We start from the raw sequence: 26,496 nt of genomic DNA, 5'->3' as shown, positions 1-26,496 counted from the left end.
CATATACAGACACAAACATAGACACAAACACACATGGATACAACTACAGATACATATACAAATACAAATACAGATACATATACAAATACACATACAAATATAGATACAGACACAAACACAGACAGATACAGATACAGATACAGATAGAGATACAGATACAGATACAGATATAGATACAGATAGAGATACAGATAGAGATACAGATACAGATACATACACATACACATACACATACACATACACATACACAGATACAGATACAGATACAAATACAGATACAGATACAGATACACATGCGCATACACATACACATACACATACACATACACATACACATACACACACATGACATTTGAACAATTACATAACTGTCATGATATCTCTATATCTCCCCTTCTTGAATACATTTAATCCGATAAACATAAAAAAAAAAAGATGTACATTCCTATCCTCTCTCTTAAACCATCCAATCAAACGAAGAATCACCTCAAAGTGTATAAATGGAAAAACCTCGAAACCTTCGCTTGAGTATATTCATCAAAAGAGACATAAGTGGCCTAAACTAGTCACTTGGTATTTCACACAAGTCTTTTTCATTGCCATGCCCCTTATTAGTAGACTACAAAGTTTATTCATTATTCTGCCTTAAATGAAAAAGTTACAGACCATTTCGATAGATTTAAAACTAAAGTCACATATCACACTTCAAAAGAAAATTCTGTTTTGAGAGTAATGACAGTTTAAATGCTAAACAATATCCTCTCATAAAATGGAATTTTCTTTCACTTTAGCTTTAGAAAACTATAATTAATGAAAAAACATATAGGAAGAATATCTTGGTCGGGAAGTTATTCTGTTTTTGTGCCCACAAATCTTATCATATACACAAACTTGGTCTCTTTTCCTGTGGCCTCAATTTCCATACTGAAATTTCAAGCAAAATAAATATCAGAGTTTCAGACAATTTTGAGAGGAAAATATTGGATTTTTGTTGGATTTGTTGTATAATGGCAGAAGAAAATGAGGAGCAGTCATTGGAGTATACTTCAACATGGCGGCTTGCAACTGTGTGCTTGATTTTCGTGATTATATCAGTGTTACTTGCCTCAGGAATTCATAGACTTGGAAAGGTATGTTCTATAACAGATTGCATGTCAGTATACAAAATTCATCGAAATTGATGATGTTTTCTGGATTAGATTGTGCTAAGTTTTTTGATCAATGTTTCGTATTACATTTCATGATCTATCATCAGAATAAAAAATTACTGAATTTTTTTTGATTTCTTATAACTATTAGTATCCGTACATTTGCTTTTAAGACCATAGCAGAAGAATTTTTTGGTGTTTACAGTTATATATATATTCATGTGCAAGGCTGAACCTCAATAGATTGTATCTGTAAAGCAGTGAAATCTAACAGTAGAGACTTCTTTAAGTCCAGCTGGTAGTAGTTTAGGGGTGGAATGATAGTGTCCTTCAAAACAACTGGTTCAATGATAGTGTCCTTCAAAACAACTGGTTCAGGGTTGAAAATCTTGTGACATTTACCAGTCAAAATATAGAACTGTTGGGTCATAAAGGACATGGGAAATGATTGATACAGATGACTCTAGATTAAGGGTTAGTTTTGTTGGTATAGATTTGATCAATACATTCACAAATTGAATGTATTTTAATTTTAAAGCATTATAAAATGGGGACAATATACTACATTATAATGTGGTATGTGCAAAATATCTACATCAAGATAATTCTAGAGTTAGGGTTAGTTTAAGATAATTCTAGAGTTAGGGATAGTTTTGTTTTTAAGGTAAGCAAGAAACAAGGGTTTATAGTTTCATACAAAAAAAAAAAGAAAAAAGTATAAGGGACAAAGCAAAATCAGTTTAAGAATGGTCCAAATTAGTACATTGACAAAAAATGATAAATTTAGAGTTCAGTATAACAAAAATAAACAACAAGAAAGAAAAACAACTTAAGAGACCAGAGAACCCCAATCTTCAAAGAGGAATTCGTATATATCTTCAAACTTTTGCAAGCTATCCTCATTCTTTGCATGTTGCTTCATCTCCACACCTTGAAGGACTAAGAGGGTAGTGATTGATTTGTACATTATTTTGACTTTGAATTTCATCATGAGCTTCATCTTTTTCTCCATCTCATCCAATTTAGTCTTTATGTTCTCCACCTCTTTCACAATTTGAAAACAAGTCACACAATGTTTGTTGATTAGTGGCAAGAGTATTAAAGTGTTTCTCAGTCATAAAATCATGGGCATTGTGGGTAGTGTTGGGGGATTCCTCTATCCCCACATGGGAACTCTTAAGCACGTCCTTTGTGTCAACATAAACATATAAATTGGATTGTTTGTGTTGTTTGAAAGAGAATCTCGAGTCTAATCATGCATAGCCACTGTTGTGAAAACATCATTATTCATAACGAAGGCTATGTCATGCAAGCAATATAGGCCTTTTGGATGGTTATACAACTATGTCCTCATGACATCCATAATAGGGGCATAGGTTTTATGTACTTCTTCATTGGTATTAGAAGGTTTCTTAGTCATAAAATCATGGGCATTGTGGGTAGTGTTGGGGGAATCCTCTATCCCCACATGGGAACTCTTAAGCATGTCCTCTGGATCAACATAAATATAAAAATTGGATTGTTTGTGTTGTTTGAAAGATAATCTTGAGTCTAATAATGAGTAGCCACTATTGGGAAAACATCATTATTCATAATGAGGGCTATGTCATGTAATCAATATCGGCCTTTTGGATGGTTATAAAACTATGCGCTCATAGCATCCATAATAGGGCCATAGGTTTTATGTACTTCTTCATTGGTAGTAAATATAGATTGATAATCTCTAGGGTGCTTGTCTAGTTGGTGCACCTCAAAGTGAGAAAACACATAGAGGTAGCTTCATGGTTTAAACCTCCCTAAAAGTCATGGGATGTTGTAGGACAAGAATTAGGTAATAAGGAATAGTTGTATTTTTTTTTTATAAAAGGAGAAATTTGAGAAGTCCAAAGTTGTTAAAATAGGAGTAGTTTGTGGTCTAGAGTGAGACATGTTAAAATTTCAAATTCTTCTATAAATATGATCATAATAGAGAGATTATATTTTGAAGCTCATAAATTGTTTAGATTGAAGACTTCACAACACACAATATAAAATGATGGAGAAGATTTATTGTGCTATTTTAAAATGAAAATTTTAAGGTGTCGGGTCCACAAATATTTAATATACAAAAAGTAATTTAACCTATAATGTTTCTTTGTTTTCAAAGTCAACTATTTTCCACTTAACTACTCTAGGATAAATCTAATTTATGATTAAAATTATATTTGTTGTTGTTTTCAATGAAAGGGAGCAAAATGATACTATAATATCCTAGAACATTTTAAAATTAAAAAATATTTTTCACTAAGCTAAAACGATGTGTTAAATAAGAAAATGTTCATTTACTACAAACTAATACATTTTTGTTATAAATTGAAACCATAACAATAAATAACAAACATAAAGGAATATAGAGCTAAAAGCTAAAGGTTCCTAATGAGGGCAATTGTGTAGTGCACAAACCTCTATGAAATTTGCTATTGTGCATATAAATATTGTAGCATGGAGTATTAAAAAAATATAATTTTGTTTTTTAAATACACAAATAAATACACACAAGTTTTGGGGAAAATAAATGAAGATAAAATAAGTATTCATAGCGATAAAAATATAAAAAAGGGGAGAAGAAATACAAACCCTAGTGTGATGGAAAACTCCAATAAAACTTGCATTTGAGATAAGATGAGATGTTGGGGCTGGTTAGGATATTTCCTTGAATGGTCAAGCCTCTATTTTCTCTGTCAACCTTCACAAGAATCCAATAATGTGTGGGTGTGTGTGTGTGTGTTCTCTTAGTCTATATTGATCTAGGAACTAAAAGTAGTGAAAAAAGATATGGATATAACCACTCTCATGTCGACAAAGACTAATAAACTAGTGTGGATGCATGTGTAAGAAAAAATGGAGAGAAAACCCATTGGTATCGTGAAGAACACAAAAGGATCTACAATAATGGAAGATATATATTGAGATGAAAACTATAAAAACAACAAGATCAAGATCACCTTAGCTAACATGGAGAAGTCAAAGGGGATCAAGTTGGCTATACAATATTGCAAATAAATTCAATGGAGTTATGGTAAGTGCTGTTATAGTTCACATGAATAATTTCAATTCTAAAGAGAGATAGAGTGGTGCAAAATTTGTAGAATGCTTCAAAATTTCTTGGGAGATTGATAGGATTGGTTGATAGATTCAAAAATGAACTTGAGAGGAAAAAATGTGAGATTCTTAGGTCCAAGAAATGACTCAAATTTGATTCATAGTGTTTACAACTAACGTATGCATGTAGTAGGGTGATGAAACAACAAAAATAATTTCTGTACAATAGTTTATCATTGGGTGCTAGCATTTATCATGTGAATATCTATACATCATAATAGTTTTTTGATAGGTACAACTCTTATTAATTCTGAAGACTAATAAATAGAAATATTAATATAGTTGTAATATAATTCTACACATAAGAGAAACAAAAGGGAATGACCTTGGAACAATGGCTAGAAAAGGCTAATACAAGGGCTAAATGAGCCTAAAAATAGGCTAGGAGAAATATACATTATAGTGAGTTCAAAACATAAAATGAAATCAGAAGGATATGCAATCATATGTTAAAAGACCAATTTTCAAGTCATATTCCTCTTTAGGGTGACCATATCTTTATTCAAGGATCATTTTTAGGAAGGCCCTACATAGTTTTTGGCTCACCATCACTAGCATAATGTAAAAATCTAATGAAAAATATGTGTGCTATGTTGGAAACTTAAGTTGTTGTGTTGTGTTATCATTGATGTCAACTTATCTTGTGTTGTTATTTATGTCACTATGTATTGTAGATGGTCCAGTATTGAGTGTTCTAGTATTTTTTGTGGTCTGATGAAGATGTTGAGGTATTTTTGAAGGTTGGTGTAGTCAAAGTTTCAATATGTAGGAAAGAGTTTTAAATGTATTATTGGAAGAATGCTTTGCATTCTTCTAGTATGTAAATATTATGTGTTGTGACTTTGGATATAATATTTATTAATTATGTGTGTATTGCACTATCAAGTTTGTAGGTCCTCTGTTGCTCAGATGCTAAAGTTGGCTATTGCTATTTCTAATAGTGGCTATTTGTTTGAATTGGTTTGGAGAATGCTTAGTGGCTTCCGGATATGTGGTTTCATGTGTTGTAGTTTGGAGGACATGTTCATTGGGTTTGTGTAGTGTTCCAATTCAATTTTTGGGTGCTACGTTGACTAACAAGTGAAGTTATGTTGTTTTGTGTTTGGCATGCTAAGTTGTGTTGTGTTCAAGCTGGTCTGGTTGGCTTATCTTACTTGGATCATATTCTTTTGGTTAGGGTTTTCTTTTGAGAATGAGTTTGGCTAGTGTTTTGGGTCTCACTATGGCGTGTGGAGATCCACATTGTGTAATTTGTATTGGAGGATAGTTTTGGGCTGGCTAGTTATCACGCTTTAATATTTATCTACATATTTCAATTGATCCTGACTTTGGAGGATGTGTTAGCATGTGCGGTTCATTGGAATTGACTTAGATGGATGTGTTGTTATGTATTTGGGCCCTCTTTATTTGTTGGAGTGGACCAAAATGGATATTGTAGGTTCAGGTGGCAAAATTTATGTAATATTATTTATTTTGTTTGTGGCAGACATAGTTAAGGATTTTAATGAATAATCTTGTATATAAATGAGTTAGAATGTGTGAATGAAGGTATGGGATGTGTAAATTGTCAATCAATGAGTGTGAATGATTTGCAAGTAGATTTGATGCTAAATATGTGCGAAAGTTAGTTGTGAAGAGCTTTGATGATGATATATTCAGTGTGTCAGTATTTTGAGATAGTGCTATAAGTCAAATGTGTTTGTCACGATATTGGTTGCTTGAAACTATGGTTCAAGGACAATTTCATGATTAGGAGATTTTGTTCATTTCAATTCAACTATTCTTTCTCTTTTGGAAGACATTGAGTTCCTTGACAACTTTTTGTAACTTTCTCTGAGACAATGTGGCTCAGTCCTGCAACTCATTTGTATCTTGCCCTAAGGTTTTGCACCTTAGTTTCACACATCCTCTTAGAAATAGTGAGTTTCAGATTCATTATTGTAATAAATTATATTCATATTGTGAGGGTGATTCTCATTGTGGTTTTTCCTTGCTTAGGGTTTTCTACATAAATCTGGTGTTCATGTGTTTGTTATGCTTTGTGCTTTGATGATTTATTAGTGCTCTGATTATGTAGTTGTGGTTTGAAGTTTAAAGATAAAAAATAGGATGTTTTGAGGTCTTGACTAATTCACCCCCTCTCCTCTCAATCTTGTGGTGTGTTAAAAAAATGGTATCAGAGTGAGGTTCTTCTTGAGAATCTTAACCACTTGAGGAATATCTAGAATGACACAAGATTTTACCTACAAGGCTCCAAAGTTCAATGGCACAATTTATTCTTATTGAAAAGAAAAGGATGGAATATCTTTTAAAAAATATGATAGCTAAAATATGGGAAAGCATTAAGATTGGCTTTACTGCTCCTCAAAATGGTCCTAAAAATCTAGATGAAATCAAAGCATATGGGAATAATGCAAAGGCTATAATTATAATTATCAATTATTTGAATGATAGAATATTTAGCAAATTTACATGCACGAAGTTAGCTAAAGAAATCTAGAATAAGTTGAAGAGTGTATTTGAAGGTGATTAAAAGACAAAGCAACCCAAGATTACAAATCTAAAGCACAAGTTTGATAATGTGAGAATGTTTGAGGATAAAAACAGTGAAGTCTATATTCATTGAGTGAACGAGATTGTAAATACACTTAGGGGTATTGGTGGAAATTCTAGAAGAAAGTGAAGTTGTAAGCAAGATAATGACAACATTGCCCAAAAGCTATAAACTTAAAAATTATGCCTTTGGAGAAAGTCATGATATGAACAATTACATTGTGGATCAACTCCTTAGTTCACTCTTTGCCTTTGAGATTGATGAATTGGATGACATTAAAAAAGAAAGGATAGAAGCAACATTTGAAAATATAAAGAATCTTGGAGAAGAAACATAAGAAAATAAAGACATGGATGAGATTGAAGCAAACTTTGTAAGAAGATTGAAGAGAGGAACTAGAAAGTACAAAGGTAAGTTATTCCTAAAATATTTTAACTATGGAAGAATTGGTCATTATGTTTCTACATGGATGTATAAGGAGGATTATAGTAGAAGATCTAATGATGATAACAAAGGAAAGGAGAAATATAGAGGGAATGATAGAAATAAGAAAAGAGATGATAGAGGCAAAATAAGTTTTTTTTGTTTAACAAAGACCTACTCATTTGAAGAAGAATACGATGATGACTCAAATGAAGAATCTTTGTTCTTGGATATAGAAGAAAATGATAATGAGCGATCTATATGTTTGGAAGATGTGAATAATTGTGAGAAACCAGTGAGTGTGAAGACTGCACTACATGCAAAAATGGAACCAAAAGCGTGGATCATTGACTCTAGATGTTCAAATAATTTGACCAGTGATAGAGGTAAGTTTATTGACCTTGAGAAGTATGATGGTGGATCAATTAAGTTTGTAGGAGATGAAGTTGCACCTATTTATGGAAAATGAAGAATCTCTATTGATGGAAAGCATAAAACTAATGTTGGGTTGCCCATGCTTTCTCATCTTCATTTTATGGACGATACTAGTCTTATGGGGGTCGCTCATCTTCAAGTAGTAGAAAATATCTCTCATTATTTTCATCGGGATTATACTGAGAAAATGCCAAATTTATGCTCTTTCTTTGCTAGGACTCTTCAATACCATTTGCAACTAAAAATCATTGACTTGTTCATATCCGACTTCTTCAATTCTTTTAATATATTCTATATCTGCATTACTTATTTGAATTGGAATAGAATAAAATTTATCCAATCCTCTAATAACTTCACTAATGTTTCCAAAATTTCACATTAATTTTTTTTTATATTTTTCTATGAATATATATTAATTTTCTATTTTCTGTTTTCTATCTATTTTTCAAATTTATACATTGTTATTTTATCTTCCATATTTCCAATCTGATTTGCTTTGGGATTTATGCCAACTCTAAATTAAGAAGGTAAATAATTAACTAACAATAAATATTTTATATTAATAATCTCACCTATCCGCTAAAAAAAACTTTTGTCATATCTAATTTAAACTATTTACTAGTGATCTAAGTAATTAAATAAAAAATTTATAAAATTAAATTCATATTTCTCTATGATTAACTTTACTCTTAAATGTTCTAGAAACAAATATTTATACTTTTTATGATTAACTATTGAACTACAACCAAGATAGAATTATAATTGATTTTAAATATTTTATAGAATTTATAATAAGATAGTTAATAATAATAGATCACATATAATTAAAAAATGTAATTATATTATTTCTATTTTGTTTTGGTTGTAATGTTATTGATAAGGTAAAATAGGTTTTGAAGGGGCCTAAAAATTCTTTATAACAAAACGCTGCCAACAAAATAGGAATAGACTAAAACTAGCAACCAACCATCAACAATAGCAAAAAAACACACAAACAACAATGAACAAGACAAGGACACAGACCTAAACCAACCTACTATAATTTCTTAAAAATTCTAGTAGCTTCTAAATCCTTGTGAATTAGTTGGTCATGCAAAACAATGACCTCTTGGATAACTTAAGAGTAGTCTCCTGCATATTTAGATTGGCTTTGAGTTAGTCGAACGTACCTGTGTCTTAACAAACACCTATTTACCTTGGTTAAAAACATGGCCAATAGCCTCTACCTCCTCCTTAGTAGCATCAACACACTCCTCTGAAGTCTTACCTTTTTTCTATTTAACCATCATGCTGAATTTATTATGAACCTTGCTGATAGAGTTTCAACATTTTAATCCTCTCCTCTTGATTCATTTTCATAGATTTCAAATCCCTTACCACCACCTCAATTATTACCAACATCTTTATAATGCTAAAAACTCTTTTTACTTATTATCTTTTACCCTATCTATATTTTAGATAATTATATTAGCCTAATTTCATACTTTATATTCACAACTATTAATAACTTATGATTCTAGCATGGTTGAGGTTTAATGATAATGAGAACATATGCAATAGAGTGACTTAAGTTCAAAATATCCTTAAAAAAAAACAACAACTCATAGACGATCTAATATATATTTCTTTTAAACTTGCTTGCACATAGGGTACTAGACATTCATGTTAATTATGATAACAAACCAGCCCTTTGTTGCACATGTTAAAGTATTTCAATAAGAATAGGTTAGTTGATTACTATGAATTTAATAATGTATTTTTTGTGGAATTTTTTACAGATTTTGAAAATGAAGAAATTAAAAGCATTCCGGGCTTCTTTAGAGAAGATGAAAGAAGGTATGTGAATTCAAACCATAAATAAATAATATATATACTCAAACCATAAATAAATAATATATATAAAGTGATAGATTATATTGTATGGTTGAAGTATTATATCAAAATTATCTAATTTTTTAGACTCAATTTCTTATCACTAGTCAATATATATGATTTATTAATGTGTGATGATAATTTTTAATATTATTTAAAATCATTAGTTTTGTACGACTCGTCAAATAATATCATTTTTAATATCTTATTCTTTTTATAATTATATGCTAAATATCAATAGAGTTATCATAATTTTAATATTAGATTTATTATGTCTCCAACTCTTTATTTTTAAGTTCCATACTTGAAGTTGGTGATACCAAAAACGTTCTCTCATTCTCTATTCTCTTGAATCTTTATGAAATGCCTTATAAACTAATAAAATATAATGAATATGATACATAATAAAAATAAATTTAAATTATAATTTGAAAACAATAACTTCAACAATACCCATTGATATATTAGAGAAATTAGAGTAAAAATTAATATGGTTTATTATCTAGTTATGACCTCAAATATATCATGTCTTTTTATTTGTTATTGTTCTAAAATTATTACAATATTTTTTGATGAATAGGCCTTCTCTATTAAAAATTAATATTAAAGTACATATTCACACAAAAGGGTTGGGGGATACGAGATCACCTTGCGAGAGTCACACGGAAAGAAGTCAGAGCCATAAAAAAACTATTCATAAAAAAAAAAACCACCTAAGGCAGCCAAAGAAGTGGCAGCTGAGGGGGGAGGATCTTGATCATCTTTCTTGCCCCATACATCAATGGGGCCAGGGGTCAGGTCCGACATGGACAACCCATCTTCTTCTTATTTTTCTTCTTCTCCTTCCTCCCTCCTGGGAGGCGAAATAACTAGAGCCAAGCGAGGAAATTTAGAGGTGGTGGTGGCAGGCCACCCAAAATCATCATTGGTGGCAGAAGCCGAAGCAATATGAGCAGAAGAAGGCCAACTTGAGGCAAAGCCACGACGTGGAGGAGAAGCCGAGCGATGCCTCCATGCATTGCCTCCCCCACCAGAGGAGTGGCGAGGGACCCAGGACCGCGGGGTCTGAGAGCAGCGGGCAGAGGAACTTCGACCACGGGGCCAAGTGCGGTCAGAAGAAACAGAATCCAACGGCACTCTGGCAACCATACAAGGGGCATTGCCCCAATGCTAAGGGAGCTCTTGTGAGTGGCCCACCTCGAGAGCCACTTTATCAGCTTGCACTTGAATCTGCATTAAAACATTATTACAAATCAATGCTTTAGCATAAAGCGAGACATTAATATCCAAAGAGCTATGAGTAAGAAGAACAACATTTCTATCTTTCCAAAGAGTAAATAGGACCTCCATTCTGAAAGCATGCCATATCTAGGAAAACTTGAAGGGGATTCTAGGTGAATCTGTAATGCCCCGCCAGGAACCCTAAAGGATAGCAACACAACAAGGCAACTAAAAGGCGCAATAATTTTTTTTTTTTTTAAAGATTAAAGGAAATAATCATAACTTTGCTCAATAATTAACATAAGCGGAAGACTAACATTTACATCCTAAAGGGTTACCAACGAAGATTACTTCTAAATAAAACCACATCACAATATTAATCCAATCATCCATCTAAAATTAGAGAAAGCCAATAACGATTAAATAGCTCATATTCATAAATTGATCTCCAAAGATAGGCTTAAAGAATTACAACATACATACTTCCAAAGATTCATTTATACATAATAGGAAAGATAATTGAAACAATATACATCCCATGACTTAAATTACAATATTCCATAAATTACATGGCTTCCATAGAACAATAAAATACAAAGGTTACAAGTTGTTGATACAATGACCACACGGGCCTCAAGGTACAAAATAAAAAACATAAGTGCTACCTGAAGCAAGAACCAAGATGCACCGGCGAATCCAATCCTCGCGTGAAGGTAGGAACAAGATATCCGATGGGAAGTGGCACTACCACCCGACCATGTGATCCCATAATGGAACCACCCCACCGTGCTAGGAGATAGCAGAAGACCCTCAAGCAAGCAAGTAAAGTACAACAGTACACATGACTCCGCAGTACACAAGAGACTCGACTCACAAAACACTAGCGACCCTAGAGAGAGAGTGTCATCACATGGCTTAACATGGTTACCCTAGGTAGGTCTCCATAGGTCCCGGCCCCCATCATGGGTTATCCTGGTAACCTCTCCCGAACCCCCGGCTCCATCTAAGCATCATGCGGACCCTACCATCCTTTCGTGAGGACAAGGTGGTAGGTTTGCCATTCCAGGCCTTCCCAAACACCTTGAGCCTATACAAGCACTCAACCGTGTACGGGGTGCATTATCTTAATTAAATTAATAACTACCCACCCCCTAAACAAATTATTAGGTTATCACTTAATAGCTGACTTTCGAGGGGTTATCCTGCCATCCACTTTGGGTGCGGCCCCCGCCCGAAAGCCACTCTCTCTACTAGGTCACTAACTGGATAAGACTATCTATGAGAACTCTATGGTGGACTAACAACCATAAATTATCCAGACATAACACAGGTGGAGGACTCACAGTCACAAAACCAGAGTTGGCCATTAAGGACATAACACATAATAGCTCACTTCCTCAAGGTTTAAACATCGACACCTGACCAAGGGTAAACATCGACAACATAATGACCATTTTAAACATAATGCGATGACATTAAAACAACTAGACTGCAATTATTAAAACATAAGATCCTACACAAGCAATCTTTCTTTAAGCAGTCAACATTTAAAATCAAATTAAACAAATGTATACAAGCTAATATAAGATAATCCCAAAATAACATCTATTCGACGAATACAATCATCATACGACTATTTTATAATACTTGGATAACAAACACTAATATTAAATTTAATCCAACTTCCCCTTTATTCCAACGTTAATGCTAACCTCCAGATTATTCTATTTATTTTCAAAATATAAAACAATTAAATGCTAATCACTAAGATGAGGAATAATTAATTAATCTTAAACATCGTTATAAACTACAATTAACATATTATTATTATTTAATATTAAATAATAACATATTGTTATTATTGTTTAAATAACAATACATTATCACTTAATATTAAACACAAAATACACTTATTGATTTTACTTAAACCACTAACCAAAATTATAATATCATTTTTTTTTAAAACTAAAAAAAAATAATAATAAAAAAAAAGACAATCTAAAAATGCCCAACGTGGGGCCCCCAAGCACCGATGCAGCAATGCTGCTTTTCCCAACCTGGGGAATGCAACGCTTGCTGCATCCTCAGGTTGGGGAAAGCAGCGCTTGCTGCTAACCCCAAACTGGGGAAAATGCAGCGAGCTGCAAGGAGAGGGGGGTGCGTGGCTGGGTTGAGCCCAGCTCCCCACCACCGCCCCCAATGGATTTGCTTTCAAATTTAGTTAATTTTTATTGTTTTTAAAAAAAACAATTTAAAACTCGTTATTAAATAAAACGACTGAGATAAAAAAAAACAAGAACTAAAAACAGAGACAGAGGTGAAAACCTCTGTTAAACAAAACTAAAAATTAATTTCCCAGCCACATCATTTTATCAAACATACAAACAAAAAGATAACTATTAAAGTCACTGGTAATGCCAAATTTTACCAGCAAATAAAAAAATCTTCTGAGACAAAACAGGGGGAATAAAATTTCATTCAAATCAGCCCATTTCACTCTAAAATTCAAATTAAATGGGAATAGAATTAATCTCTAACCTCCAATTGAATTTCTTGGCTCCCAACAAGCATGAACAAGGGAAAAATTAACTCATAACCATCATTTTAAACTGGAAATTACTAGGGAGAGGTATTTTATGAATGCTTGGCAAAATTTTGCCAGCATAACACCACTAAAACCCAACAAAATTTCCAATTACAAACAGCATAATAAACCAAGAAATTTCTTGCACAAACAAAGATGAAACAATATAAATTTAGTTAAGAAACTACATGGGGATAGATTAAGTTTGAATTTGATAACAAATTGGTAGAATTCTTCTTCCACAAACCCATGACAAACCAAACACCCAACACCCAAAATTCACAATTCAAGATTTTAAACAAATAACAGAAAATGGGAAGAAAGCAAGGATTTTTTTTTGTTGAAATAAGCAAGGATTCAACCAACCTCTATGATTTCCAAGCAGGAATGGTATGCCTCATCAGGAATCCCAGCTAGTTCAAACCCAAATCCACCCTTCAAGCAATTTTTCCAGAATTTCTTTCTCCTCCTCCAAAATAAGCATAACCCCCAAAATCTCCTCCAAAATAATTTAGTAAAACAATCTTTTAACCTAATTTTCTAGGTTGCAATATTTCTATTTTTAAAAAACATTAAAATCCCACAATTGACTTTCTTTTCTTTTCTTTTTCATATTCCCCAAAACAAATAAATGAAAATTCCCTCTTTTTGAAAATTACATTTTTCATAAATAGCAATTAAATCAACTTTTCTACTAAATAGGAAAACAATGAGTTAGCTTCATTTGCATATATTAAAAGCAATTAACTAATTTATTCTATTTCTTCCGTTGGATCTAAACACGATTACTTTTCTAGAATACGCAACCAAAAGTTAAAATCTAATAAACTAATTAATTAAGCTTGATTCAAGACATAAGGCATAATAAGGAATAAATCGCTCAAGCCAACAAATAATGACAACATATACTTTAAATAAGTAATCGAACCACTATGGCACGCAAATCGAGGAAAAGTAAAAAGACTCGAAATTCGAACAAAAGGGATGAACGACCGACTGGCGGCACTCACAATAATAGACTGAGGTAAGGACTAGGGTCAAAAGCTATCACCTCCACTCCCATCGGACATATAAGGCACGCTCAGACCTGTGAAGCCAGGTGGAGACGATACCCCGTACCTACCCAGTACTTGTACCTGCAATATCCTGCATCACCGAAGCACACATACATGCATATAAATATAGAATACACGGCACACACACCGATGAAGGAGAATCACGACGTTCCCTGTCTCATCGAAACGAGTGAAGGAAAATCGTCCCCTTGCATCCAATACAATAGCAAACACGCAACATATATATGACAAGTCGCCTAGATAAAGTAAGATGTCAGTACGAGCAATAATCCATGAAATACTAGAAATCACCAATACTGAAATATTGAAAATAACTCATGCATCCAATATCCAGATAAACATGAAATAGTATCAAATACGTCTGCAAAAATGACGAGCAATAAAGCGTCACTGAATAGTAAACTGCAACACAAAGATAGTCTAATAAGTCCGATCAAAACGGGGTACTACAGAATCAACCAAAAGAGCCATATGCCAAGAAAAGGGCTCAGGCAAAAATGGTCGAAAGAAAACATGGATCCAACTCCAATACTGTTGAGCTCTTCTACAGAACCAAAAAATGTGCATAAATGTTTCTGGCAGCCCACAAAAGGGCACTGAGGGTTAGGAACCCTCAAATGTTTAAGTCTGGAACCCAAAGGCAACCCCTAAAAAAGAGCACACCAAGCAAAGTGCACAATCTTGGGTTCAGTGGTGGCAGACCACACAAAAAGAAACCTAAGTCTCTAGGATTTCTGAGAAGACTGCAAATGCCACCGCTGGTTAAGAATATTGACCATAGGCAAGTGTGGCACCAACCAGAGATAACCCATTTTGGGTTTGTAACTAGTGGGAGGAGTCCAAGGATACCACTTCCAATCCTTCCACCAAGGTTTGACAAAATGAATTCCAAGCTTATGTAACATGTGTGAGGGCAAGGCCGACACCAGGAGGTCATATGTATGTCAATCTAGTCGAGACAGATGAAACTGGACTTGGAGGTCATCCCATGATCGAATACTCATAGAAAATCTGGAAAACAAGTCCCTAGGTGTTCAAATGTTGTGTTTGTGAAAACACAGAGCACTAACACCCTGGATTTTAGCTAGCAGGAACCCTTGTACATGAAAAAGAGGTGACCACTAGAGGTTGTGTTGATTCATGGAAATCCCATCATGAAAACCATCACTAGCCCACTGAAGCGAAGGCTTAATAGCTTCCCAATCTCACCAGATACTTTTAACAACAAAAGTACCCTGGATCTAAACTAGGTGTTTCATAATGAGAAGGGTTTGAAAAACAATCCCCTTCTAGGCCAACCTATTGGCAAGAAAAAAAGAAGAAATACAATGCCAAAGAAGGATTTTCCAAGCCTCGTCACTAGATAAGGCTTTGATGATCCATTTAGCACATAAAGCAAGATCCTGCTTCTAGGAAGAAAGAAGTTCGAGCCCTCTGGACTCCTTGGGAAGGCAATAATATTCCCAAGAGACTCTGTGAAAACCTTGATGGTCGGAACCAGAGGCCCAAAGAAAAGCCTGCAAAAGTCTTTCCAACTTCATGTAAGAGGCCTTGGAAGGAGCTCGACATGAAGAGTAGTAGACATGAGTGGAAGCCAAAACCTTCAATCAAATTTGAAATTTGCCAGCTAGAGAGAGAGGCTTGTTTATCCAGTAGGCTAATTTCTTGTCAATCTTGGCTAAAACAACATTCCAAAGATCCACAGGTTAAGCTTGAAAGGCAAAAGGAATGCCTAGAAAGAGAAAGATTTCGCTGTGATGAAGCCATTTCCAACCATATTGAAGCATCCAAGGTGGGGTGGGAAGGAAAGACTACTTGTAACATTGCATCTTGTTCCATTTAATGGAAGAGCCAGAAGCCAAGCAAAAAGTTTCAAGACATTGAAGAGTAGCCTAAACATTTTCCTCTTCCTCAATGAGAGTGAGAAAGGATTCATCCACAAAATGGCCATTGACAAGTTGAGAAGGTCACTCAGGTAGGGAAATTCCACGGACACGACCAACAGAAATGGCATTAACAAGCAAGTACCCAAAACCCTCCAGCACAAGAACGTATAAGGCAGGAGCCAGAGGACAACCCTAACGAATGGATCTGAAAAGGCCAAAAGCTTCAGATTGATGACCATTGATGGTGATGCTGGTCGATGCATCTCCAAATAAATTTTGGATAGACTGAATGAACCTGGGGCCCAAGCCAAGAGCTTTGAGCATAGCCAAAATAAACGGCCACTCAATGCGATCATACGCCCTAGCAAAGTCAATCTTAAGAAAGATTTCTTGCTGCTTGGAGCGTTGAGCCCATTCTATCCCTTCACAAACAACAATAGTATTATCGAGAATAAACCTGGACTTGATAAATCCAGTCTGCTTTGGTCGAACAATCAAAGGAAGGAGATGACGAATCTTGAGAGCCAAGGCTTTGGAAATGATCTTGTACGATACATTGAGCAAGGTAATAGGCCTCCAATTGCAAATGCCCTCTAGATCCCTAGCCTTAGGGATAAACTTAATGTTGCCTTTGTTAATAATCTTTCTGAGGGACTGGGAATGAAAAGCTTTAAGGTAGACCTTATGAAGGTCGGGACCAACACAAAGCCAAAAGGCTTTGTAATTATTCCTATTATTTTATAAGACATATATGGAATGAAATTTTAATATCTTAATAACTCATTAAAAACATTCAATCTCAATAATACTTTTTTTTCTTTCAAAAATATTTTGTAAAATACATACAATAAAAATAGGTCTAATTTAGGCTAAACTATAGAAGATGAAAATAAAGGAAATATGAGAAGGGTTGACCAATAGGTTTGATATAGTCAATTGGATGATGAATTTGTAAAATTTATTTGAGAGAAAGGTTAGTTTTATCATTAAAGAGTTGCATACAACTTCATGTCTTAAGAAGGTCGCTAACCCAAACTAGGTCTATTTCACTTTCTCTTTCTTTTATCTTATTTTTTCTATTTCTTCTTTTGGTTGCTATTGTTGGTAGATTTGGAGATTTTCTTACAATCCTTGCATCTCATGACACCCATCTCTTTTGCATATTTGCATTGCTCTTGTAACAAGGCTCAAACTTTAGAAAAAATCAACGTTTATATTTATCAAAAAATATTGTCTAACTACAATTTTCCCTTTCAAAAATAGTGTCTAATTTATAATAAATAATATTCAGAAAAAATGGTATTTGATTTATGAAAAATATAATAAAAGTGATGAATAAAGGAATAAACAATTAAACAATTAAAACTATCTAAAATGTATTATCCATATACAATGATGTGAAATTAATATATTATTTGCACTCATATTTAGCAAAATTTTGAATTAATATTTTAATGATAAAAAGAGAATATTTTTTTTCACAAGAACACTAGAAATTAGTGACATATAATTTTAGGTTATATTATATGCAAATTATAAAATCTCCTCTTGATGGATAATTTTTTTAAAATTTATTAATGAAATATTGTTGAATAAGTATATATATATTATTTTGAGAAAATAAAACTTAATGAAAATAATTCAATTTTGGAATTCCATACCCTACTTATTTATTTTGGCATGAGACTTAGATATGATATAAGATTTCTTTAGGATTCATTATACCCTTACCCTGATTTTTTCATTGATAGAAATTCATTGATTATTCTTAGGTGGTTGTTTTCTTTTGATTCAAATTATTGTCTTAAATATGAGGACAATTTCTTGTTTTTCTATATTTTCTTGCTAGTTTTGATGGATATAGATCTAAATATTATTTTAACGAGATGTTTATTGTTTTTTATTAAGATATTTTTAAAATATCTTTATGATTATCATTCTTATATTAAGATTTAATATAAAAAGTTTTAAGATTATTTTATTATAATATTCACAATATTTGAATTTTCGCAGAGTTGATGCTTATAGGATTTATTTCTCTACTTCTTGCTGCTTTTCAAGGGCCCATAAATCATATTTGTATTCCAAAAAACAGTACCAAAATATTATTGCCATGCAAAAAGAACGTGGAAGAGGATTTTTCTATAGAGAGACTTGATTCAAAGGTTGGACATTGTGAAAAAAAGGTAAAGTGCTTTTATTTTTCTTTGCACACATTTTTACAACATAAATTCATATTTGCAAAACAAATGAAATTGAGTATACTAATATGCATACATTGATATAAATTTTAAGATAAAGAAAAACTAGGCTCATTAATTATAAAAACATTAAATGTCTATTATTCTATATTTAAAAATTCATAAAAGAGAAAAAAATTTAAATGTGTTTATTTTAGATTATGAAGTTGACAATGTAATTGAAATGAGAGGGTGACAAAAAATACATAAACAAATTTAGTATTTTAGGAGAAATCATTATTATAAAAAATCATTGTCTCAATTATATCATGAAAATAAATTCTTCATAAAATTATGGAATTTAATATCAAAGAGGACACCTGAATAGAAGTGACTTCTAAAATAAAGGTCAAGAAACAATATTACCGAGTCATTAAATTATTTTTTTCTTTCCCTAGCAATAAAATAAGAAATGATAGCTTTCCTTATTAATGTAGAAATTAGTATTTAATTTATTAAAAAATTATATGTTGCCAACAATTGATTATTTCAAAATGAATTTTGAAGTAGTTAGAAGAAACTAGGTGTTAGCTAGTGTTGGGCGATGTTTCTTTAGGAGAGTATCAAAATAATTCAATTAATTCAATCTTATTGAAGTTCAAAATGTGGAAATACAAGGATATTACCTTGTAGTAATGAATAATTTGACAAAGAATCAAATACATGATTAGAGATCTAAAAACATCTCACATGAATTTCACCTTTTGTGCATTCAACTTGATAAGGTTGTATTGCATTAGTGATTTTGTAATTTACATTGAGAATTGATGGTGTTACAAATGCAAGGCTAGGCCAATTTTCTTTCTTCTCAAGATACACATTACAATATAGAAGAGTAGAATTGTTAGGAATTCTTGGATCCAAAACTTTGATTTCTAAACATATCTTCACACACATGGAACTTAACTTTATTTTAAAATATTTTGTGAAAATGTCTATGCCCACATTTTTTTCTACATCAAGATACACATTACACAATCAACTTCTATGTCTTCAAGAATATATCTCCTACATTTAAAAATATTCTTGTATTGTGGAATTTTAATGTGGATAATCTAAATCATCCTCTATTTAACAAGCTTTATGGAAATAGCTTTTAAGGTATATTATTTTTTAAGCAAGTACTATCTTTGATGGGGATAGCTCCCTATATTAGTTATGAATAGATATTACAATCATGTTTCATTTGCCTAATAACAAACCCCTATAGACATAAGGATTATAAAATAAGCTATAAAAACAAACCCTTCACGGACCATATTATATGAGCCTTAAAATGGTGGCAACCCGAGACCCGATCAAAGCCACCCACTCGACGCTACCCTTCGAGAGCCAACTCTCCTCTGTCTGCACCATCTGCTTGAAGGGGTCCATGTTATCGTTCTTCACACCCACACAAAACACCTCCCAGACGTTATGCATGAATTCCTCCTTCTTGGCTTTGAGGGCCACTGTAGCAACCTGTTCTTCATCCTCTGAGTCCGAGCATTCAACATCCGACAGATAGACTATCATGTAAAAAATAGGTGCCAGAATGCTGGCCCATTCTTCTTCCACCTCCATGCTCGCACTTCCCACGACATTCACATCGACATCCCTGAAAAAACCAACAATTTTTTCGATGCAAGCCTCCTTGGATGGTAAAACATCGACCAAAAGGCACATTATTATTTCATAGATCTTCCCATCGCACCAGTGCCTATCATTGTTGAGGGCGCTCTCCACTATTCTGCATATTGCCTCAAGACCATCTGTGTTGATGTCTAACAATCTGTCACACTGCACCTCCAATGTCTCCTCTCTACAGAGGCAACTAAGGCCGAATAGATGCACCATTTCCTTCGCTATATGAGGAAATAATGGCTCCCCATGTATTATATAATTCCTCCATCCATTGGATTCAAATGCACTCAGATTTTGATGTGTCTTGATGATGTCTCGCTGCCACTACAACCACCATAATCCCGAGAACCAGAGACATCCATCAACCTGAGATCAAATACACCTGCCCCGTCCTCTAACATCGAAGTTGATAAGAGAGCTCATCTCTTATCCCAATGGTACCTTCCTCTAGTTGGGATTACCCGATCCCCTTCCTTGGGATTTTATCACTATCCATTTTTAGCAAGACACTCAGGTCCTTAAACATCGAATCTACCACTGAAATGACCTTTGTTTGAGATTCGATTACCCCCTGATTTGCAAGTAAGTCCGTCACATGGTTTCCTTCATGATATATGTGTTTTATCTAATAGTCATCCAACTTTTGAATAAGCTGGTGTATTCTCGGGATACGTTCATTAAGCCTCCAATTGGTAAAGCATTTTTTGGTTACACCATTTAGTATAATTTGAGAATCCCCTTCGATAACTACTTTTAGATGATTATTTTCTATGACTCAATTAAGCCCCTCCTCTAATGTAGAGATTTCCGCCATGTTGTTGGAAACAATTCCTGTCGGCCCACATATAGCCCCAACAAATCTACCATCCTCATCTCTGACCACAGTCCCAAAGCCCAACAAGCCCGGATTGTCATGAATCACACCATCAAAGTTTAACTTTTTCCAACCCAGAGGTGGCAGGCACCATTTGATATTCTTCCTCCCAATCGATTTATCCTTCAACCTATGGAGTCTTGACTGTTTCAAATTCCATACCTAATCCATTTCCATATCCCACTTGGTATATGATCTGTAGCTCTGACCATAAATCTTGGCATTAACATTTTCTTCTATTGACGCCTAGATTCTGTTAATGAGAATTGAAGCCTCCATTTCTTCCTCCCTAAATACTCTCCTATTTCATTCTTTCCATATCAGCCAAGTGACCAATGTTGGACCTGTTATCCACAAGCTGCCCCACTTTGAGTTTTTACCCGCTGTAGACCAAGCAAATATGAATTCTTTGAAAGTAGCGCTACAGACCATGTGATCCTGCAACTTGCTTAAAAACCAATCCCAATATTGAGTTGAATATTTGCATCCATATAATAGGTGATCAATTGTTTCTTCTTCATCCTTGCAAAGATAACATCTTCTAGGACCCGATATACCAATTGTTTTTAATCTGTCACTTGTCAGAATCCTTCCATGAAGCGCAATCAATAAAAAGGCACCCGCTTTTGGGAGTACCAATTACTATCTTTTTGTCTCCTTCTTTGTATTTCATAGCCCAAATTTACCTTGTAGTTACTTGATTTAGCAACATTCCATATAAGTGTGTTTGCCTCATTCGAGATATGAACCTTCCTACCTTTAAGAATCTCTACCAGTTTTAAGCTGTTACCCCTGTTCTCTACACCAACTATTTTCCAAATGATCGGTTCCTGCTAGGGATCAAATTGCCTAATGTAATCCACCATGAATAAACCACCCTTAGCCTCCACCTAATCGACCCAATCCTGATCTTCCATCAAATCTACCAATGTTTCCTCCCCACACCAAAAATCTCTCCAGAACTTGGCCTTTTTCCCATCACCAATCTTCCATGTAAGATGATATGTGATTATTTTCCTACTCTCCCAAATGAATCTCCAAATTGGAGAGCCTCCTGCAGTGTTTGCCATTGTGAAAATTCTTTTGGGCTCATTTGCATCCAAATACTTGTTTGCCATCAGTCTGTACCATCCCTTGCGGGGATATTTATACATTTTCTAAGCTAATTTAGCACCAAGTGCCAAATTCTGGAGGTTCATTTTTCTCAAACCTGCCCCGCCATCTTCCTTTAACAAACATGTTGTGTGCCAATTGATTAAGGGAATTTTTTTCCCTTTTTATGCCCTTCCCAAATGAATTGTTTTAGCATCCCATCTAGAGAAGAGGTCGCCCTACTGGACAATCAGTAACAAGACATAACATAAGTAGGGACAATGGAAAGTACCGACCCGATCATTTGAATTCTACTGGCTTGAGACAACCATTTATTTTTCCAAGAGGTAGTTTTTGTTTGGCACTTGTTTATTACCTCTTCCCAGATTTTAGTGTCCACTCTCCTTGCAAATAATGGCACTCCTAAATATTTTATAGGGAAACAACCTTGACCATAATCCAATATACTCCTGATATTCAATTGTGTCCTTTTGTTTGTATTTAAAAAATACATCAATGATTTTTGTTTATTCATACTCTGACCGGAGCATTCCTCATATTTGTCTAGCACCTTTTTTATTATCAGAGCTTCTCTTTCTGTAGCATCTCCAAATAATATTGTGTCATCCGCAAACTATGAATGTGACACAGGTTCAATGCACCCCGTGATAGAAATACCTTTCCATGCCCCCTGACCAACACTGTGTTTGATATTCCTACCTAGCACTTCTGCCATCAATACAAATAGGAATGGTGACAGAGGATCTCCTTGTCTTAACCCATTAGTAGCCTGGAAGAAACCACTCACAGACCCATTGACAATCATAGAGTAGTTCATAGAGGATACACAATGTTTTATACAATCCAACCAATTTTGCTTAAAACCAAATCTGTTAAGAACCTCAAAAAGAAAATTCCAAGAAACGCGGTCATATGCTTTGCTCACATCAAGTTTAATAATCATACCTTTAGCTTTGGAACTATGCATTGAGTGGATAGTCTCTGTTGCCATGATAATACCGTATGTTATCTCTCACCTTGGGGTGAAGCCATGTTGCTCCGGTGATATGATCTTCATCAGAATTGGTTTGATTATATTAACCATTGTCTTGGAAATGATTTTATATATTGAATTGCATAGGGATATAGGTTTGTAATCTGACATTTAAGTGCAATCCTGTTTCTTTGGAATAAGGGCAATGTTTGTATGACAGATTTATTTTACAAATTTTCCTTGTTTTCTAAAATCCTCCACCACTTTGAAGATATTATCACCCATAAAACTCCAACATTTCTGGTAACATTCCATTGTTATTCCGTCCAGACCAGGGGCTTTGTTTGGATGCAAATCAAACACTGCTTTTCTCACACCCTCTTTAGTGAAGGGGCTTGACAGATATTTATTATCCTCATCAGAAATCTTTTGCTTAATAACATCCACCAACTGAGCCGAATGTGTATTTGTTGCACCAATTTCATTGCCCAATAATATTTTGAAGTTATTAACTACTATCTCTTCTATAGCCTCAAAGGAGGAGATACGATTGCCATTATGGTCCATGACATAATCTATTCTATTTCTATAATGCTTTGTCTTGACCGACGCATGAATTTTTTTTGCATTAGCATCTCCTTCTTTTATCCAGAGCTCTCTAGATTTGTCTTTTCAAAATATTTCTTCTCTTAGAAGAATCTCTGCAAGCTCCTCCTTTAGAAATTTTTCTCTCAGAAACGTATCATTGGTCATTCCCCTCAAGATTGTGTCCGAATTTATTTGTAAAAGTGCTTCTTCAATTCGACTTTTCTCTTCGAAAATGTTTTTGAAGAAGTCTCTATTCCACCTTTTTATTTTTTCCTTCATAAACTTCATCCGTTTTGTAAAGCAGAAACTAGGGGTACCCCTGAAAAAATTACTTTCTTTCCACCACTATTCAAGATTAATCATAAATTCCCCATCTCTCCACCGCATACTTAGGAATTTGAAGCTGCACTTCCCCTTATGTAGGCCTTCACTCAATTTTAGCTCCATAGGGAAATGATCGGATAGAGAGATAGGGAGAATGCTTGCTTCCGCTTGGAATGAAGACCTCATCCAGTATTCACCTATAAAGTGGCTATCCAATCTTTCAGAAGTATTGGCAAAGTTAATTCTTCTATTGGTCCATGTATATCAACCATTTTTGGGCTTGACATCCACTAACTGATTTCGTTCTACAAAATCTCTGAAATCATCCATCACCTTGTTTGTCATTCGCAGACCCCCCCTTTGTCTTATTTGTAGTTTTGGATGGCCCATAAACATTGATTAATAGAAACTCTAGATTCTCCCTAATACTGTAAACTTTACAAATCATCCAATTCTCTTCTTTCTCAGAGAGGTTAACTTTAACACTATCTGGTTTCTATAAAATACCAAGCCCACCTGCGGAGCCATTGGCCTCTTGAAAGACACCCTCCCAATCTCTACAATATTTCAAAAAACCTTCAGTATTGTCTAAACTAAGTTTTGTTTCCTACATCACTATGATTTCCATATAACTCCTACTCAATGCTTGTTTGACCAAGCGTCTTTTGTTAGGGGCCGAAAGGCCCCTGACATTCCAAGTAGTTATCTTCATGTCTTACCAAGGGAGATTGATCCTCCCTTTGTATTTTTCATAAATTCGATGACACTCTCTATCCATTTCTCATTGGCTTTGGCCTCTCTTACTTGCCTATTGGACCTTCTTCCCCGCACTACTTTGGCTTTCTCTAGCAGAGTGTTTGCAGATTGGCTAATGCATCTTTGATCCACATTGTCTAATTCATCTACAGACTTGAAATCTTCCTCTGAACCTAGGTTGTATTCAATCTCGATATCTAACAAACCTTTAAAGAAAGGCTTATGCGTGAGAAAATTCTCTACTCCAGAGGAATTGGTGCATCCCTTAGAAGCGTTTTAGGTATGTATTTTCTTTATAAAAATACAAATTTTGCATTGCTTAAGAAAAATATAGAACTATATATATTTAAAATAGTAGCTTTTTTTTAAAGAGAGGTGATAGATTTCCACTTTTGGGTTTTTGGATGAGGGCATTTGTTGGATTTCATCCAATACTTAGAAACTCTAGTGTTAAATTGAGCGGCAAAGACATATATTCTCAATAAAATCTTCCCTTGTGATTATTACATTATTTTGTAGGATAAAATTGATGAATAAATAATTTTAGCTCTTCACTAACAATTTTTTTTAAAGAATATTTTAAAATTTATTAGTGTAATCATTATTAAATTGAATATAAATTAGACATTATACAAATAAGATATGATATTATGTTTTGGAATATCCTTAAGTTGTCATGTCCAAGGGGAACTCAAATATTTTATTAGTGTTTACCACCTTTCTACCACATAAAGATGAGGTTTTTAGAGCTATTCATATATCATCCATAGAGCCAAATGTTCTAATGGGACCCCTATGGAGGTTGGTGCTCATTGTGTCTCTAATTGAGTTAGTTTATAGGTGGAAATAAAAGTGTGTATTAAGTAGGTTTTTTAGTTTCTTTGGTTCTTAATCTTGCAAATTAAGTGGTTTATTTTTCATATTCTTTTATCTATTTTAGTTTCTTCTACCATTTAGATGTCTCAGGTTAGCCTTTTTGTTAATAAAGAAACTAAATATAGGATAGAAACTTGTATGATAACAATTGATACAAGAACATCCCAATATAGCTTTCCACATTTCACTGCATAATCTTATTTCATCTCATGATAGAGAATAAAAGTTCTAAAATATCTCATATATCATATCCAAATCTCAGTAGTTTTGAATTAGATTATGAAAAGTTAATTTTATCATAGGATCATAGTTGTGAACTATTAAAAATCAATTCATCATGCAAACTTCATGACATCATCCCAAGCTTTGTGGTGTTCAATCCAATAGATCACAAGGTAGTATGATACCAAGGATACCTTTAATTAGAAACATATTAGGATTATTAGACACCTAATGCTTCATCACTATTTTTTTTCACCTACATGTTTCATAAGACATCAAGATTTGGAGTACCTTGTGACCAACATAAATCATTCCTAAATCTTCGAGTTAATATAATCTCCTCTAGAATCATTTGGAGAACAAACAACTAGTGAAGAATTAAAAAAATCAAGAATCTAACCTAGGAGGACAGTAGCTAGCAATTTAGTTAATGACAATAGTTGAGTGATACTAGTTCTTATTATCATATAAGCCTATAAAATTTTTCCTAATGTGGATTTATGAGCCAATCTATAATCTACATGTGTAAGGATAGTGATTCATTAAAATTATGATATTAAGCCAATG

General features: G+C 33.8%; 1 protein-coding gene across 1 annotated transcript in view; it reads left to right on the top strand.

The window, feature by feature from the left end:
• The first annotated feature begins 917 nt into the window (after positions 1-917).
• LOC131050378 (MLO-like protein 1) overlaps positions 918-26,496 on the top strand; it is a 77,685-nt gene continuing 52,106 nt past the window's right edge. The window contains exons 1-3 of the mRNA XM_057984539.2: positions 918-1,130; positions 9,480-9,537; positions 18,354-18,526. Of these exons, the coding sequence (XP_057840522.2) occupies positions 1,008-1,130; positions 9,480-9,537; positions 18,354-18,526 (354 nt within the window). The 5' untranslated portion in view covers positions 918-1,007. The remainder of the gene's footprint in view (positions 1,131-9,479; positions 9,538-18,353; positions 18,527-26,496) is intronic.

The sequence above is a fragment of the Cryptomeria japonica genome, chromosome 1 (genome assembly GCF_030272615.1).
Source record: "Cryptomeria japonica chromosome 1, Sugi_1.0, whole genome shotgun sequence".
Classification (NCBI taxonomy): Eukaryota; Viridiplantae; Streptophyta; class Pinopsida; order Cupressales; family Cupressaceae; genus Cryptomeria; species Cryptomeria japonica.
The sequence above is the reverse complement of the archived record's forward strand: the minus strand, read 5'-3'. Positions and strand labels throughout refer to the sequence as shown.